Source organism: Camarhynchus parvulus, chromosome 23 (genome assembly GCF_901933205.1).
Source record: "Camarhynchus parvulus chromosome 23, STF_HiC, whole genome shotgun sequence".
NCBI lineage: Eukaryota > Metazoa > Chordata > Aves > Passeriformes > Thraupidae > Camarhynchus > Camarhynchus parvulus.
The window spans coordinates 4819850-4838791 of NC_044593.1; the positions used below are offsets into that span (position 1 = coordinate 4819850).

At 63.1% G+C, this 18942-nt stretch overlaps 1 protein-coding gene across 1 annotated transcript in view; it reads left to right on the forward strand.

Annotated features, from left to right (window-relative positions):
• The window catches only part of FOXO6 (forkhead box O6), a 38638-nt gene extending 20688 nt beyond the window's left edge, over positions 1-17950 (forward strand). Inside the window, exon 2 of the mRNA XM_030964749.1 lies at positions 13303-17950. Coding sequence (XP_030820609.1) covers positions 13303-14721 — 1419 coding nt within the window. The 3' untranslated portion in view covers positions 14722-17950. The remainder of the gene's footprint in view (positions 1-13302) is intronic.
• Positions 17951-18942: the final 992 nt, after the last annotated feature.

Consider the following 18942-nt stretch of genomic DNA (forward strand, 5'->3'; position numbering starts at 1 on the left):
CCCCAGGGTCCCTGGGCAGGGTTTGATGTGCCAGGCCCCGGGCTGGGAGCAGGGGAACGTGTCCTGGGTGTTGTTTTTTGGGGAGCCAGGAGTGGGGGCAGGCAGAGAGTGCCCAGCCAGAGCTGGGGCATGGTGGCTTCTCTGTCCCTGCTGCAGCAGCACAGGTGGGGTGGCACTGTCCCCAAAGGGAATGTCCCCATCACCTCACCAGTGCCCCAGGGGGCTGGCAATGGCAGAGCCAACCTCAGGGGAATGTCCCCAAGGGGAATGTCCCCTCCTTGTCATTGCTCCAGGGAGCTGGCAATGGGAGAGCAACCTCAGGGCAGCCCAGGTGGGGTGGCAGTGTCCCCAGGAGGAATGTCCCCAAGGAGAATGTCCCCTCTTTGTCACCTCACCAGTGCCCTGAGGGGATGGCAATGGGAGAGCCAACCTCAGGGCAGCTCAGGTGGGGATGGCAATGTCCCCAAGGGGAAAGTCCCTTCCTCGTCCCTGTGCCCCAGAGGGCTGGCAGTGGCAGAGCCAACCTCAGGGGAATGTCCCCAAGGGGAATGTCCCCTCCTCATCACCTCACCAGTGCTCCAGGGGGCTGGCAATGGCAGAGCCAACCTCAGGGCAGCCCAGGTGGCGTGGCACTGTCCCCAGGGGGAATGTCCCCTCCTTGTCGTTGTCCCAGGCAGAGCTGGCAGTGGCAGAGCCAGCCTCAGTGCCCCCAGGGCATGTGGCACAGGGCACCAGCCCCTCTGGGCTGCAGTGCCAGGCCCCCAGCCCAGCACCCCCTCACCTGCAGGATGTCTCCTGCTGTTTCCCTGGCAACGGCGGCGCTGCCATCCCGCACACCTCGGGCAGAGTTTCCCTGCCTCCCCTGCGATGTCATCGCTGCTGTTTCCCGGGTAACCCAGCACCAGGCGGGTACTGGGGGTCCCCAGCTGCCTCCTGCTGTGCCCAGCCTCTCACACAGCCCTGCTGGGGTGGCCTTGGCTGCTGCGCACAGGCTGGCAAGTCCCAGAGCTGCTCTTTCCAAGGCAGGGATGGAAGGATGAGGCACCAGCCTGGCAGGAAGTGTCCCCATTTGTCATGGCTTAACCCCTGTGGCACCAAATACCCCACCCTGCTAGGATGGGGAGAGAGCTGTGAGCAGGTAAAAAAAAACCCCATGGTTGAGATAAGAACAGTTTAATAAATGAAATAATGGAATGAAATGAGAGAGGGGGGGAGAGAGATAAATAAATAAACTCCAATTAAAACAATAAACACAATGTCTCCCTTCCAGCTGCTGCCCTGAAATTGGTGCCTCAATCCCCCCAGTTTAAACATTGGGACCATCTTCCTGCAGGATGGGATGAGCCCTGCCTGTGACAGAGCTCAGCCCCCACTCTGCTCACTGCAGGCGCCTCGTGGGTCTGCTCAGTGTGGGGAGCCATGGGCAGCTCAGGGATGGAGGAGCAGCAAGGCTTGGGCACGCTGTGCCTGCACACAGGGCTGGGCACTGTGCCTGGGCGTGTGGGCACTCGGTGTTCCCAAGGGAAGAGCAGCCAGGGGATGCTGGCAGGGCTCCAGGGCAGCTGGGACTCTGCTGGTCCCCTCAGGGTAACTGGTTTGGGCAGGAGGGCACTGGGGAGGTGGGTGAAGCACCTCAGGACAGGCTCTGCAGCTGATGGTGCCTTCATGCCATGAGCCCTTCCTAGCCCAGTGGGCAGCTCCCCATGCCCTGTGAGCAGCTTTGCCCTGTCCTGCCCCAAGTGGCTGTCCCCTGTTGGGGAAGGTGAAACAGGAAAGCCTTATAAATATGATTGCCTGGCAAAAGATTTTGAGAATATGGAAACTCTAAATGAGATTGAAATGAAAGCAAGCTTTGAGATCCCTCAGTTACTGAACAACTGGAAAACAATGGCATGGCCAGCTGAAGGTGATCCCCTTTGGATCAAACAACACTCTCTGCTTGCAGACAGGCCCAAGGCTCAGAGCAGACCCTGCTGGCTTGGCAGAAGGGGCCCAAAGAGGAGTTTTTAGGGTTTAAATGTAACCCAGTGTGGGAATGTAATGATTCTTATAGGCTGTATGGAAATGCTGTAGGATTTGTATCTTGGACTAGATTGGTTAGTGAGAATTAGAATATTCAGCACAGAAGATTATTTATGGTATTGTAACGGGAACTTTGCTCTCTCATCCCCTTTTACTCTCTCACCCTCTCATCCTCTCTCCCCCTCTCCTCTCTCAGCCTGCTCTGAGCTGTGGCTGGCAGCTCCCAGCAGGGCCCTGCACCCAGGCCCTTTGCAATAAACCACAAGTTCCCAGCCCTGGCTGCAGAGATCTCTGCTCTCTGTCCATCCCGACCATCCTACCCCTGACACTCCTACCCCCCCACTCCCTGTACACATCCTGGGGACCCCAGACACCGCTAAACCCCACAGCCTCAGGGCTCAGACCCCGGGCAGGGCAGGCTGGAGCCTCCCAGGAGGGGCAGTTCCAAGGGCTGCCTCCAGCCGTGGCTGCAGAGCCAGGAAATTCCCGTGTGCTCAGCCCTGCCCGGGGAATGTGTTTGGATGAAACCCGAGCCTGCAGCGGCGCTGGCCAGCGCTTCCCCCTGGATCCTCTGCTGTGCCCCGTGGGCTGGGCTGGGAAATGCTTTGGGCTGGTTTTGGGGAGCCCTGCTGGCAGCCAGCCCCTCTCCTGCACAGGATGCCTTGGGAGCAGCATCCAGGGGATCCAGACACCCCATCCTGCTGAGCCCTTGGGGCAGGGCAGTGTCCTAAAAATCTTCCCTTTTCCCCCACATCAGTGGGGCTGTGCCCTTTTCCCACCCTGTGCCCTTTACCCCCCATCAGTGGGGCAGTGCCCACAAGCACAAATGAGTTTGTTGTTGATATCAGGGCTCTGTGGGGTGACACCAGAGATCCATGGGGTGACACCAGGGCTCTGCCACAGGCACTGTGGGCAGAGCTGTGCCCGGTGGGTGCCCGGAGGCTGCTGGGTCCTGGCAGTGCCTGGGTGGCACTGGGGTGTGTGGGAGGGCTCTGTCCCTGGCACAAGGGCATTCTGGGGGACAGGGGGGCTTCGAGCCCACCTTTGGGCTGCTGCTGAGCATGGGGGAAGGCTCCCCTCCTCCTCCTCCTCCTCCTCCTCCTCCTCCTCCTCCTGCCATCCTCTCCTCCTGGCTGTCTGTGCTGGGAGTGAGCACAGGCTGTGGGACCCACCTGGGCTGTCATTGGCAGGTGCAGAGGAATGGAAAAAAGGGACAGCTGGGCCAGCAGGGGTGGCAGGGGGCACGAGGGGGTCTGAGGGTGGGGGACACAAGGGGGGCTGTGGCTGTAGGTGTCCTGTGCAGGGTGGTGCCCGTTGTGCCATGGGGGTGTGACTGGAGCAGTGTGTGACACCCTTTGGCAGGCTGGGGACATCCTGCCAGGGCTGTGACCCACCCAGGCTGCTGCAGGGCTGGGGGCTGTTCTTTCAGCCCCCTGGGGTGGTTTTTACCTGTCCCCTACCCCACCTTTGCCTTTGGCTCCTGCCCAGCACCCAACAGGGGCTGAGAACCGCCCAAGCTGTGGCTGCCACCCCGGGGCACAGGAGGGATGGGCTCCCCATCCCCTTCACCCCCTGCACCCTACACAGGAGCCCCCCCCAGCTGTGAGCCCCTCACCCCTAAGAGCATCCCCCTGGGGGGTCACAGAATCATGGTTTGGCTTTGAAGGGACCTCAAAGCCCACCCAGTGCCACCCCTGCCGTGGCAGGGACACCTCCCACTGTGCCAGGTGCTCCAGGCTGGCCTTGGGCACTGCCAGGGATGGTTTGAGGATTTTGGAGGCTTTCAGTGTGTGCTGGCATGAGGGGCTCTGCCTTGAGAGCTGCCTGGCACTGAGCAGCAGCTTGGGGACAGCAGGGGCAGCCCAGAGCCTGCCAGGGTGCCATGGGCTCGTTCAGATGGACTCAACCCCACCACTGGCTGGAAACTGCTCCTTATTTCCAGAGCTGTTTTTTAAATAGTGCTTTTGCCACGTTTCTGCACAGCAAGTCCCCGTGGTGAGGATTTTCTCCCTTAGAGGCTTCACTGAACCCTCCCCTGCTCCACCCTCTGGGCCTGAAACCTGCAAACTGTACAAACATTTGTTTGCTTGAGCAGCTGGGATTTTTTTTATTTTTTAATTTTTTTGGAATAAAAGTGTTCCATGAAGGATCTCCCAGCCAAGGGCAGGAGGTGGTGGGGATGTCCCTGCTGTCCTGGCCACCCCTCAGGGCTGAGAGCCCTGAGTTCTCCCAAGCCTTTGCCGTCTGTGCTTGCTGCTGGTGGGGTGAAATCTCTTGCAGGAGGGAATTCCTCCCTGGCAGGGTGGGCAGGCCCTGGCACAGAGCAGCTGTGGCAGTGCCCAAGGTTGGGCATTGGGGTTTGGAGCACCTGGCACAGTGGGAGGTGTCCCTGCCATGGCAGGGGTGGGATGTGGATGGGATTTAAGGTCCCTTCTAAACCAGTTTGGGATTGTCTGGCTGTATTTGAGAAGAAGAAGCCCCTTTCCATGCAGGGCACAGCACAGAGGGACTCGGGGCACCCCTGGGGGGCTGCTCTGCAGGGGTGACTGAGGGTGTGGGGCAGGAATCCCCCGAGCAGAGTGTGGGGAACAGGGGGGACATGGAGGAACACGGGGGATGTGGGAGAACATGGGGGGGATATGGGGGAATAGGTGGAGACCACAGGGGGAAACACGGGGGGACAGGGGGGGACATGGGGGGGATATGGGGAGAACAAGGGGGGACATGGGGGGACATGGGGGGACATGGGGGGACACAGGAGGACATGGGGGGATATGGGGGAATAGGTGGAGACCACAGGGGGGACACAGGGGGGACACGGGGAGACACCAGGGGACATGGGGGGACATGGGGGGGATATGAGGAGAACAGGGGCGGAACACAGGGGGACATGGGGGGGATATGGGGGAATATGGGGGGAACACAGGGAGAGTGGGGTGAACAGGGAGGGTACGTGGGGACAACAAGGGGGGACACAGGGGGAACACGGGAACAGGGGAAGAACATGGGGGCACACAGGGGGAACACGAGGGGGCACGGGGGGACACGGTGGGACATGGGGGCACACGGGGGGGATATGAGTGAATAGGTGGGGAACACGGGGGGACACAGGGGGAGAACAGGGGGACATGGGGGATATGGGGGGACATGGAGAGGATATGGGGGGACATGGAGAGGATATGGGGGAATAGGTGGGGAACACGGGGGAACACAGGGGGAACATGGGGGAACACAGGGAATACAAGGGGACATGGAGGGACACCAGGGGACACCAGGGGACACGTGTGCCCCGGTGTTGGCTCCCTGCCCAGCCCTCCCCAGCTCACTGGGAGCGGCCCAGCTCAGAGGCAGCTCCAGGCTGGAAATCTGGCCAGCCCTGCTGGCACGGGCAGGGCAGGATGAGGATGAGGATGGGGATGAGGATGAGGATGAGGATGGGGATGGGGATGAGGATGAGGATGGGGATGGGGATGAGGATGAGGATGAGGATGAGGATGAGGATGGGGATGAGGATGAGGATGAGGAGGGGCTGGACTCCCCGGCTCTGGGGCTCCTGCTGCTGCCCACCTCTGGGCTGTGGTGCTCAGTGAGCCGGGCAGGACGGTGACACGGGGGTGATGTGACTGTGTCCCTCCAGGTGACCCAGAGGCGATGTTTCACGACACCACACCCTCCCACGGGTGTCTGAGCATCGCTGTGACTCACGGGGTGGTGCTTCTCCCTTCCTCCCACAGGAGGTGAGGAGGAGGAGGAGGAGGAAAAGTGGGCGGTTTTCCTCCAGGGAACAGCCCCAGCGCTCAGCATCCTGCTCGGGGCACCTCCTGCATCCCTGCTGGGTGTCCCCGGGCTCCCGGCAGGGTTTGATGTGCCTCGCCTCGGGCTGGGAGCAGCTCGGAGCTCTCTGAGCACAGACAGCAGTGCCTGGGGGCGCTGGGGCACCGCTGTCCCCAGGCAGCCCCGGCCCCAGCGGGGACATCAAGCGGTGCCCGAGGAAAAGGGAGCGCTGCTGCTTTAATGATTTGGCTGCGGTGAGAGCTTGGTGTGGAGGAAATTGAACCCAGGGGAGAAACTCCTGTAATTCCATGCAAAAATGGCACGGCAGCAGCTCGGGGTGATTTACTGCAGCTATTTTGGTGGGCAGCTCTGGGGTGTCATTAGAGCATTACAGGGGTAACAGAGGGTCCCCCAAGGGTCTGAGCTGGCCTCAGCTGCTGCAGGGGGGTCTGGGCAGGCAGGGGGTGCTCAGGGTGGGGTTTGTCCCCAAAGGAGGGGGCTGATGTCCCTTAGCTGGACGTGGGCACCCTGCAGAGCTGTGTTGAGCTGGGAGCCCAGCCCTGGGCAGCCCAACCCCCTCGCTGAGCAGCCACAGCATCCCCTGGGGCTGGCTGAGAGCTGGGTGGGCAGTGGGAGGGGGCACAGGGGCCCAGGGCAGTGCTGTGCCCGGTGGCACTGCCAGGTGCCCATGCCAGCTGCCCAGGGCAGTGCTCAGCTGCTTCCAGCCCCGAGGGTGAGCGGGGGCCCATGCCAGGGGCACAGAGCTGAGGTGGGCAGCACAGCAGCTCTGCTGGCCCCAGCCCCTGCCCTCTGGAACGTTCCAGGCTGGGATGGAGGTGGGCAGGGGTCCCACCCTGCAGTGGCACCTGCAGTGACCCCACAGCCAGGCAGGGTCCAGCACCCTGGCACTGTGCCCCTGGCAGGTACCTGGTGCCAGGGCAGCACAGCTGGGGGCTGGGTGCGCACAGCTCTGTGGGGCTCCTGAGCAAGTGGGGGACGACCGGGCTCTCCCCAAACCTCCCCCAGCCCCATAGGGGGGTCCCCAGCCCCCAAAATCCCCCAGCCCCATAAGGGGAGTACCCAGCTCCCCAAACATCCCCCAGTCCCACAGGGGGGTCCCCAGCTCTGTAAACATCCCCCAGGCCCATAAGGGGAGTACCCAGCTCCACAAACCTCCCCCAGCCCCATAAGGGGAGTCCCCAGCTCCCCAAACACTCCCCAGTCCCACAGGGGGGTCCCCAGCTCCCCAAACACCCCCCAGCCCCACAGGGGGGTCCCCAGCTCCCCAGGCCTGCCCCAGAGGGGATCCTGTGCCTGCTCGTTATCCTCAGCCCTGCTCGGCTCTAATGAGCCCTCTGGGGAGGGTGTGGGGCACAGGGGGTGCTGGGCATTGGCAGGGCTGTGGTTCTGCACACCGGCTGCACAGGGATCGCTGCCTTCCTCCTCCTCCTCCTCATCATCATCATCATCATCCCCTGGCTCCTCTGATGCCCCTCAGGTCACCCCTTGCTGCCCACAGACCTCGGGGTGGTGGGGCAGGACCGGGATTGGGGTGATGGCACAGGGGTGGCACACACAGGGGTGGCACAGAGGTGGCACACAGGGCCGGGGGTGGCACAGGGGGGCACACACAGGGCCGGGGGTGGCACAGGGGTGGCACACACAGGGGTGGCACAGAGGTGGCACACAGGGCCGGGGGTGCTCAGGGGTGGCACACAAGGGCCGGGGGTGGCACAGGGGGGCACACACAGGGCCGGGGGTGTTCAGGGGTGGCACACACAGGGCCGGGGGTGTTCAGGGGTGGCACACACAGGGCCGGGGGTGTTCAGGGGTGGACACACAGGGCGGGGCACAGCACACAGGGCCGGGGGTGTTCAGGGGTGGCACACACAGGGCCGGGGGTGGCACAGGGGGGCACACACAGGGCCGGGGGTGTTCAGGGGTGGCACACAGGGCCGGGGGTGCTCAGGGGTGGCACACACAGGGCCGGGGGTGGCACAGGGGTGGCACACACAGGGCCGGGGGTGGCACAGGGGCAGCACACAGGGCCGGGGGTGCTCAGGGCGGGTTCAGGCTGCAGCACGCCGTGCCCAGCTGTCCCGGGCTGAGCGCACACCCCGGGGCTGATTAGCGGTCCCTAATGAGCTGTCGGCGGCGCTGGGAGCGCGGGGGGGAGGCGGGGATGCTCCGGCCGTGCCGGCCCGGGCTCCTCGCGTGTCAGCCACCTGCCCCTCGCAGCTCTAATGGGCATTTGCTTCAATTAGCAGCGCGTCAGCCCCGCTCTGCTCAGCCGGAGCGCTGACCCGAACGCGCCGCCGCCGGTCAGACCCCCGCGCCGGGGGGCGGCTGCTCCCCCTGCCCTGCCCTGCTTCCCCTGCCTCCCCCTGCCCTGCCCTGCTCCCCCTGCCTCCCCCTGCCCTGCCCTGCTCCCCCTGCCCTGCCCTGCTCCCCCTGCCTCCCCCTGCCCTGCCCTGCTTCCCCTGCCTCCCCCTGCCCTGCCCTGCTCCCCCTGCCCTGCTTCCCCTGCCTCCCCCTGCCCTGCCCTGCTCCCCCTGCCCTGCCCTGCTCCCCCTGCCCTGCTTCCCCTGCCTCCCCCTGCCCTGCCCTGCTCCCCCTGCCCTGCCCTGCTTCCCCTGCCTCCCCCTGCCCTGCTCTGCCTCCCCCTGCCCTGCCCTGCTTCCCCTGCCTCCCCCTGCCCTGCTCTGCCTCCCCCTGCCCTGCCCTGCTTCCCCTGCCTCCCCCTGCCCTGCTCTGCCTCCCCTGATTCCCCCTGTCCCTTCTCCTCCCTCTGCCTCCCCCTGCCCTGCTCTCCTCTGCCTCCCCCTGCCCTGTCCCTGCCCCTGTCCCTGTCCTGTCCCTGCCCCTGTCCCTATTCCTGTCCCTGTCCTGTCCCTGTCCTGTCCCTGTCCCTGCCTCCCCCTCCCTGGCTCCACGGGCTTCCCCTTGCCGGGTTCACCCACCCAGGGAGAGCTGGTGTGGGCCAGGATGGTGTGGGGCTGGTGTGGGTCAGGGTGCTGTGGATTGGGCTGATATAGGATGTGCTGATGTGGGATCTTCTGATGTGGGGTGGGCTGATGTAGGTCAGGAGGCTGTGGATTGATCTGATATGGGGTGCCCTGATATGGGGTGCCCTGATGTGGGGTGCCCTGATATGGGGTGCCCTGATATGGGGTGCCCTGATGTGGGGTGCCCTGATATGGGGTGCCCGGATGCCCCTGCAGGCACAGGGGCTGCTGGGGTCCCTGCAGCTGCCTGCCTGTGGCACAGCACAGGGTCCCTCCTGTCCCCGTGAGCCATCCCCCCTGCCATGCCCAGCTGTGGGCAGCCCTGCCACGTGTGCCAGCTGCTCCCCACACAGGCCTGGGCACTGCTCGGGGTGGCCGTACCAGGGCTGGGGGCTGAGCTCAGCCAATGGTGACACCAATGCAGGGAGCAGGGCTGGCCGTGCCCAGGGGATGGTGCCAGCAGGTGCCTGAGCCATTTTTGGGGTGAATGTGATGTTTTTGGCGGTGTCACCATTGAGTGTCCCATGCCACCACCCTCCCTGTGCATCACCCCCAGGGATTAAGCTCCGTTGAGGCTCTTGGCAGCCTCTGCCCTCTGCAATATTTCCTCCAGCAGTGGCAATTTTGTTGTGCAAGGAGTGAATAAGGATCAATTAACCCCTGGAGCCGTCCTTGTGCTGCTGGCAGAGCTCTTGTTAGTGTCTCTGTCCCTGTCCCTATCCCTCCCCCTTTCCCCGTCCCTGTCCCCGTCCCTGTCCCTGTCCCCATCCCTGCCCCGGGGGGACAATGCTCATTTTGGGGTCTGAGGTTCATCTTGGCGCCCAATGCTAATTTCGGGGTCCGGGGTTCATCTCGGGGCTCGATGCTCATTTTGGGGTCCGGGGTTCATCTCGGGGCTCGATGCTCATTTCAGGAGTCCGGCCTCGGGGGATGAGGCTCCCCCGCAGCATCGTTGTCATCCTCACCGTCGCTGCCAGCTGCCCATTGACAGTCGAGGCACTCTCCCGCACAATGGGTCCGGCTAATCCCGTTACAATGGCACTAATTGCTAATCAGACCGATTTCACACTGCCGGCTCCCCTGACAATGAGGCTCGCCGGAGGGGGTGCGGGGCTCCGTGGGTGCCCGCAGCCCCCCCTCCGGCCCCGCAGACGGGCACCGCCCTGGCACCGGGGTCTTCCAGCCTGGCAAAGCCTCCGGCAGCTGGCACGGGCTGGCACGGGCTCAGCCTCATCCTGCCCGGGTGCCAGCCAGGCTGGGCAGGGGGTCCGGTGCACCTGCAGCCCCGGTGCCACCTCCAGGCCGTCCTTGTGCTCCCCAGAGCATCCCGGTGCCCTCGGCTGAGCTGCGGGGGCGGGCGGGGGTCCGCGGTGCAGGTGTCACCCCTGTCACAGGCTGGGTGCCACCCCTAGAACGGGCTGGGTGTCACCCCTGGCACGGGCTGGGTGTCACCTCTAGCTGTGAGCCCGGACTGATGCCCTTGGTGCTGTTTGGGGTTTGGGCACTGGGGGCTGTGGGGCCGGGTTAGCAGTGAGGGGCTGAGCCATCGGGACAGGCAGGGGGGACAGAAGGAACAGGCAGGGGTGACAGGGGGACAGGGGGGACGGGCAGGGGGGCACAGCATTGGCACAGGACACGGCCAGCCCTGCAGTGGTGCTGCAAGAAGGGAGTGGTGTCAAAGGAGCCGTGGGGGCTGGCACCATCCTCTCCTGACCCCAGGGCACTCCTTGCAAAGGCGGCTGCTGTCCCCGGTGTGTCAGGGGATGCTGTGGGATGCTGGGTGCCCGGGGCTGCCCGGCTGAGGCAGGTCCTGCTGTTAATCAGCTCCTGCCCACCCCAGCCTCGCTCCATGCGCCCCGAGCCGCGGGCAGCCGAGCGTGTCGGGGTGCTAATGAGGAGAGAGCCGGGCGTGCTGCACCTTGCACTTAATTGCTGCTGGCTTCTGGCTCTTAATGAAGCTCGGCTGCGGGAGAAGCAGCAGCCTCTCCTCGTCTCCTCTGCCTCGGGCGGCCTGACCCTGCCAGCCCTGTGCCCTGCCTCGGGGGTGTGGGTGCCCTGTGCTCCCTCTGCGGTGGGAGGATGCTGAATGTCACCCCCATGCAGCTGTGACATGCCCAAAGCTCATCCCCTGTCCCCGTGCTCTGCATGGCAGCTCCAGCCCTGCTGCAGCATCTCCTGCCTGCTGTGCTGGGCAGGCTGGCAGTGCTGCCAGGGAGGGACTGTGGCTGTGGCAGGGTCCCCACTCCTGCCAGGGCCCAGCAGTGACTGGGCATCACTCCTGCAAGCCCAGGTTGGCATCCCCAGCTCCCCACGGTCTGTGGGTGCAGGGCAGCACCGTGGGGCTGAGCTGGCTGGTGGCCCTGGCCCTGCCAGGCAGTGACAACCACGTGCTGTGCTTCTGTCCCTGCTGCTTGGATGGTGGCTGAGTCCTGGATGGGAGCTTGGATCGTCCTGTCCAATGATGGACAGGATGGGAGTTTGGTCCGTGATGGGATGGGAGCTTGGATCATCCTGTGGCTTAAGGAGAGCTGCTGGAGGGATCAGGGGGATTTTCCCTGCCAGGAATGGTGGCTGGGCCCTGGATGGGAGCTTGGATCATCCTGTGGCTTAAGGAGAGCTGCTGGAAGGGTTCGGGGGACTCTCCCTGCCAGGGCTTGACTTGCTCTGCTGGAAGTTGGTGAGCCCTGGTTGGGCAGCTGTGTCCCAACCACCCCCTGGGTCCCCTCCCCAGCCGTGCAGGAAGGGGTTAATGGCTGGCCCATACCTGCAGTTGCATTTTAAAGATGTGAAATTAAAGCCCGTAATTTATTCTCCCCACACACGAAGGAGCAATTAGTTCTAAACACGGCTTAATCAGTCAGTGCGAGATTGATTTCTGTAGACTTGGATTTGGTGGCTGCTGGCGAGGAGCCAGCCTGGGAGCAATCTCCAAATAAATGAAGTGCAGAGAAGTAAGCCATTACATAATATGATAGATGAGGCTGGAGCTCACTTGCCTCTTCATTAGTATTCCACTGTACACCACAACAGCACCAAACTTTCTCCCCTCTTCCTCCTCCTCCTCCTCGTCCTTCTGCCCCTCCTGCAGCTGGGAGGGGGCTGGGGAGGAGCCTCCCCTCTCCAGCAGCCCCTGGCCAGCCCTGAGCCTATGGGCAGAGCTGGGGAAGGGTCTCTGTGCAGCAGATTCTTCCCTGGGCTCTGCAGCTTGCCTTTGTCCTTTGGGGAAACTGAGGCACAGGGAGCTGGGGTGGCATCCCTTGAGCTGCATGTCAGCAGGGAGAGGCAGGTGTCAGAGAATCCCAGAATGGTTTGGGCTGGGAGGAACCTCAAACCCCATCCCATCCCATCCCATCCCATCCCATCCCACCCCTGCCATGGCAGGGACAGCTCCCACTGTGCCAGGTGCTCCAGCCTGGCCTTGGGCACTGCCAGGGCTCCAGGGGCAGCCACAGCTGCTCTGGCAATTCCAGCCCAGCCCCTGCCCACCCTGCCAGGGAACAATTCCCAATTGCCAAGATCCCATCCAGCCCTGCCCTCTGGCACTGGCAGCCATTCCCTGGCTCCTGTCCCTCCATCCTTGTCCCCAGTCCCTCTGCAGCTCTCCTGGAGCCCCTTCAGGCCCTGCAAGGGCTCTGAGCTCTGCCTGGAGCCTTCTCCTCTCCAGGGGAGCACCCCCAGCTCTCCCAGCCTGGCTCCAGAGGGGCTCCAGCCCTGCAGCAGCTCCATGGGCTCCTCTGGAGCAGCTTTAACAGGTTCCATGTCCTTGCTGTGCTGGGGATGGCAGGGCTGGAGGCAGCTCTGCAGATGAGCCAAGGGGCGGAATCTCCCCCCTTGCCCTGCTGGCCTGACAGGCATTTGGGGACAAGGTCTCACATGGTGCCAACAGGTTGTTTAGGGCTGTGGTGGTGCTGATGTGCCCTGCACAGGGCATGTGTTGGTGCTGAGGGTGGAGGGGAGCATGTCAGGAGTGGTGCCAGGCAGGGGAAGGGGCTTGGAGTCCCCTCCAAAGGGATCCCCTCTGCCTGTGGGGCTGGTGGGGAGTGAGCTGGGATCTCCACAGAGGTGCTGGCTGTGCTGGGAGCATCCTGTGGGATGTGCTGGCTGCGTGGTGCCCTTGGGCTGGGAGGGATGGATGGAGAAGCCCTGGGGCTGTGCGTGGTCCTGGCCCCATCACTGCATTTGCTGCCTCTTCACCTTTTCCCTCTGCTGCCTCATGCCAGGGAAGGAGGTCCCTTGGGAGCTGCCCTGGCTGCTGTGGGTCCCTGGGACCTGCCATGGCAGGAACTGTGCCACAGGCAGAGCTGGGAGGGGCAGCAAGGGGCTGTGACCCGTGGGATGTGGGAGGGACCTGCCAGCCGAGCTCTCCCAGCCCCAAACCCTCAGCTCGGGGGGATGGACCCCATGTGTCCCACAGTGTCCCACAGTGCCCCGTGGGCCTCCCTTTCCTTTGGGGGTGCCCTCCCTGCTGCTGACCCTGCCCCTGTCCTTGCTGTCCCTGCAGAACTCCATCCGGCACAACCTGTCCCTGCACACGCGCTTCATCCGCGTGCAGAACGAGGGCACGGGCAAGAGCTCCTGGTGGATGCTGAACCCCGAGGGCGGCAAGACGGGCAAGACGCCGCGGCGGCGCGCCGTGTCCATGGACAACAACAGCAAGTTCCTGCGCATCAAGGGCAAGGCCAGCAAGAAGAAGCAGCTGCAGGTGACGCAGGAGCGCGGCGAGGACAGCCCGTCCTCCCAGCAGCCCAAGTGGTCGGAGAGCCCCGCGTCCCACGCCAGCGACGAGTACGACGCCTGGGCGGACTTCAGGACGCGGGCCAGCTCCACGGCCAGCACGCTGAGCGGGCGCCTCTCGCCCATCATGGCCAACCACGAGCCGGACGAGCTGGAGGAGGATGATGGCACCCCCTCGTCGCCTCTGATGTACCCCAGCCCTTCTAGCACCATGTCTCCTTCCCTCAGCGCCCGCTGCTCCGTGGAGCTGCCCCGGCTGACCGACCTGACCGGCACCATCAGCCTGAACGAGAGCCTGGGGGAGAGCATGCTGGAGGACCTGCAGGATGGCTACAGCATGAGCCCCTCGCAGCAGCTCCCCCCGGCCGCCCTGAGGCAGAGGAGCTCCAGCTTCACCTTCAACTCCAAGTGCTCCAGCATGGGGGCCGCCTCCAACACCTACTGCGGGACCATCTACAGCCAGCCGGCCATGGGCCTCATGCGCCGCCTGCCCATGCAGACCATCCAGGAGAACAAGCAGGCCACCTTCTCGCCCGCCAGCTCCTACAGGAACGCCTCGCTGCAGGACCTGCTCTCCTCCATCTCCTACGCGCACAAGGAGAGCATGGTCCCGGGGGAGCTGCCCCCCCTGCCGCAGGCCAGCCCCATGGTGCCGGCCCGTGGCCACAGACACAACCCGCTGCTGTGCGGGGGTGGAGAGCAGGCCTTGTCCTCCTACCCGCCCCACCCGGGCTCTCTGATGAAGAGCAACGCCCTGTACCACCCGTCACCAGCCGGCCACCACCCTGCGGTCAGCACCAGTGCCTTAGCCAATCCTGTCAGCCTTATGAGCCTGCCCAGTGAGTCGTGCAGCATGACGGCCGTGCCGCACCACCACGGGCACCTGCATCCCTACGCCAATAGCCAAGGGGCACACATGAGCCTGCTGGATTCGCTGCAGGGCCCCTACCCGGGGGCCATCCACCCCCCCGTGTTGGGCCAAGACAGGTTCCCAGCAGACCTGGACCTGGACATGTTCAACGGGAGCCTGGAGTGCGACGTGGAGTCCATCATCCTCAATGACTTTATGGACAGCGATGAGATGGATTTCAACTTCGACTCGGCGCTCCCGCCGCAGAACGGGCTCAACGTGCCCGCGCTGCCCGGGGGGCCACAGCCCACGAACCAGAGCTGGGTGCCCGGGTGACCCCTGCCCCTGCTCGGGCTCGCCACCGGGAAGCCACCAGGGGAACATTGAGACTAACTGTTTTTTTTTCCTTTCTCTTCTGCCTTTGTTTGTCAAGATAGGCGAGAGCCATCGGTCTGAGCTTAAGGTCGAACACGAAACACAAACCGGAGCGTCGAATGTTGAGATGGGGGAGGACGCCCAGCCCCAGGTGTGCCTGGTCCTGCCAGCATCCTCTGGAGGACACAGGGCAGGTGGGTGGGAGAGGCAGCCGGAGCCAGGCAGATCCAGGGGGGTAGCAGGAAGGGAAAGCCTTTCCAGATGGTCCCAGTGCCCCGTGGTGCCAGTTGGGTTTGCCCTTGGGCTGAGGGACAGAGTGGTGATGGCTGGTGGTGTGGGACCCCTGGGGAAGAACTCTTCTCTGAGCCACCTTGGGAAAGGAGTCCTCTGGGCAGAAGTGTCAGGAGTGGGGACCCTGCCCCAGGGCAAGGGGGAGCTCATGGCTCTTCAGTCCTGGTGGAGATGGGAGATCTGCTGAGCCCACACCCCCAGGCCAGCTCTGCTGGGTGTCCTGGTGGCTCCAGGCAGGGTTCCTTGCCCAGCAGTGAGCAGGGGGCGGTGATGGTGTGCAGCCAGCAGCCCTGGAGCAGCATCTGGCAGCGCCTGGGGGGGCAGGAGAAGCTGCAGCCCCTGCCCAGAGCAGGCTGGGCCCACTCCAGGGGGGTCCTGCTGGCAGTGAGGGACCCCTGGGCTGGAGGCTCAGGGGCAGCTCGCAGGGGAGGGGAGGGGGAAGTATTTATTTGATTTCATGCACTCTTTTGCCATTGAGTTTTTGCATTGGAAGGAAGAAAGGGTCAAGCTTAGGGAGAGGAGGGAGAGAGGCCATGGGCAATGTGTCCCATCACATGGCTCATCTTGGCTTGGCCATGGGGGTGTTGGATGTTGGGGTGGAAGCTGGGGGGCTGTGATGTGGGCCACCCTCCAGGAGGGGCTCTGTGTGTGTGAGGAGGGAGGGATGTGGTGGCCCAGGCCTCTGGATGCAGCGTGGGGTCCATCCTGCTCCAAGCTTGGGTGACCCACATTGCTCAGGGAGGTGCCACAGGGGCCCCAGCCAGGGCTGTGGGGCCCCTGGGGGGTCAGTGCCACTGTGGCTGTCCCAGTGTCTCACTGCCCAACCCTGGGTGCCAGGAGCTGTCAGCAAGAGGGGTGCACCCACCTGCCAGGGGCTGGGGCTCCATGGGGGTGGGGACCACGAGTCACACGTGGTCCTGCTGTGTGTCAGGACCCCAGACTGACCCCACTCTGTGGGGCAGGAGAGGGCCAGGGATGTCCCAGCCATTCCACAGAGCTGCCAGGAGCAGCAGGGTTTGGAGGGGTTCAGGCTGGTGGCCAGCAGGAGCACCTGGTCTGGAGAGGATGGAGGGGCTGGGAGGAGGAGCTGGGAGCTGCTGCTGTGCCCTGGGGGGTCTCTGCTCAGCCTTTCTTCCTCCTGGGCACCACAGGCTCTGTGTGACCCCCAGCCCCTGGCTTGCAGCGGGGTCAGTGCACAGAACCAGCACATTTTCCCAGCTCCAGCTCCTCTGCCACGGAGCTGGGTCCCAGCCACAGGTCAGGGCAGGGGGACCCATGGGTGGCACCTCCTGCTCCTCACCTGACCCACGTGGCTGTGACAGAGGAGCCCTGTGTGCCACTGCTCACCTTCACCCAGGGCACACGGCAGGCACGGTCTCTAAAGACATCCTTACCAGTTAATTAATTATGTTTACATTATTTGATCATGTACAGAATTTAATATATTCTATTATATATAATCTTTCTTGAATGCTTTTTTTAAAAAAGGATTATTCTTTGGTCAGCATCATTACCGCATTCCTTTTATACACCGCCTCTCCTTTCAGGCATCTTTCAAATCCTTGGAAACCGATTGCAAATGGCTCTTTAACCCCTGAACCCCCAGTTCAGCACATGGTGTGAGGGACCCAGAGGCAGGAGCAAACTGGGGCCTCTGCCCCCCAGGAATGGGAGAAAGGGAAGGGTTCCTGGCTCCTCCAGGCATCTGCCCTCCAGGCACAGATCCAGCAGCACACCAGCATGTCGGGCAGTTGGAGATGGGATTCTCCCACGCTGGGGTCCCCGAGCCCCCTTCGGTGTCACAGACACTGGCTGGCCATCAGTGTGGTGGGGGAGAGGAGGGGAATGTCCCCAGCACAGGAGGGAAGTGTCCCCTTAGTGCAATACAACATCCCCGTGTCCCCAACAGCTGCAGGGAAGTATCCCTGTGTCCCCAGCATAGAAGGGAAGTGTCCACTTGTCCCCAGCACAGGAGGGAAGTGTCCCCAACAGCAGGAGGGGGGTGTCCCCGTGTCCCCAGCAGCAGGAGAGAAGTGTCCCTAGCACAGGAGGGAGGTGTCCCCATGTCCCTAGCACAGGAGGGGAGCGTCTCCTTGTCCCCAGAAGTGGAGGGAAGTGTCCCTGTGTCCCCAGCAGCAGGAGGGAAGTGTCCCCAGCAGCAGGAGGGAAGTGTCCTGTGTCCCCAGCAATAGGAGGGAGGTGTCCCCGCGTCCCCCTGCCCGCCGTGCCGCCCCGTGCCCCTGCCCCGCTGCGTGGGCACGGCCCCTGGCCCAGCTGTGTCGTGGTTCGTGACCGTGGGGTTGTCGTGTGTGCGGTGCAGTCGTGTTGGTAACGTCAGTCAGTCGTGTGTTCAGTCGTCCTGCGGGGCGAGGGGCGGCCACGGGGGGACAGGGGGGCTGCAGGGCTGGGTGCCACTGCTGGCCCTGCCACAAAGCAGCAGGGCAGGTGGGCTGTGTGTCCAGGTGGGTGGTGCTGAGGGATTGGGGGTGTTGGGGGTGGCTGGCATGGCCATGCCCCCCCCCGTGACTGTCACTGTGGGGAAGGGGACACCCACCGGGGCTTTGTGTCACTGCCTGGGGCTCTGGGTTCCCTCTCTGGAACCAGCGAGGCCACCTCACTGAGCTCCATCCTCCCTCTCCATCAGCCATTCCCCCTCTGGGACCAGGGGCTCCCTCTCTGCTCCCGCCCTGCCCTGCCTGGAGCCAGTGTGGGGGGACACCCAGGACCCCCCAGTTTGCTTCCCCTGGTGCTTTTGGGTCCGTTTCCCTCGTATTTATAACTGTACAGACTGGGGGGGAGGGTCTCATCTCTCACACACATTTATTGTAGGCAATGGTAACTTTCTTGGTTGTGCTATTAGAGTTTGTGTATGTGGCAATGTAAAGAACTGTGTATAGTGCATTGTACAGCATATTTTCATGAATAAAATTGTTTTAAATATTACAAGGTGGGGCTGCTGCTGCTGTCAGTGCTTGTGTGTGTGGCTGAGAGGGGGAATTGTGCCCCAAGGAAGCTGAGAAAGGGGGGATGGTGCCCCCAGGGAAGCTGGGGAATGTGGGAGAGTGACCAAGGAGGAGATGGGATTTTGGTGAAACTGAGCTTGCACCCACAGCATGGGGGTGGTTGGGCTGTGGAGGTCATAGAACCACAGAATCATCATAGAAAAGGAGACTCAGGGCTGCCCTCATCACTCCCTGCAGCCCCTGAAAGGTGCCTGTGCTCAGCTGGGGCTGGGCTCTGTCTCCAGGCACTGACACAACCAGAGCACACAGCCTCGAGCTGCACCAAGGGAAATACAGGTTGGATAGCAGGAAAAGGATTTTTACAGAAAGGGTGATAAAGTTCTGGAATGTTCTGCCCGGGGAGGTGGTGGAGTCCCCATCCCTGGGTGTGTTTAACAAAGCCTGGATGTGGCACTGGGTGCCAGGGTTGAGTTGAGCTGTTGGGGCTGGGTTGGACTCGATGAGCTTGAAGGTCTCATCCAATCCAGTGATTCTGGGGATTCTGGGCAGCCATTCCGGAACTTTATCACTCTTTCCTTTTCCTGCTATCCAACCTGTATTTCCCTTGGGGCAGCTCGAGGCTGTGTGCTCTGGGTCTGTCAGTGCTGCTGGAGACAGAGCCCAGCCCCAGCTGAGCACAGGCACCTTACAGGAGCTGCAGAGAGTGATGAGGGCAGCCCTGAGTCTCCTTTTCTGCAGGCTGAGCACCCCCAGCTCCCTCAGGGGTTTCCTCATAGGGTTTGTGTTCCCAGCCCCTCTCCTGCCTCATTGCCTCCTCTGCATGCCCTCAAGCATCTCAACCTCCTTCCCAAACTGAGGGGCCAGAGCTGTACACAGTGCTCCAGGATGATTTTCTGGCTCTCCTGGTTCTCCTGGTTGTCCTGGCTCT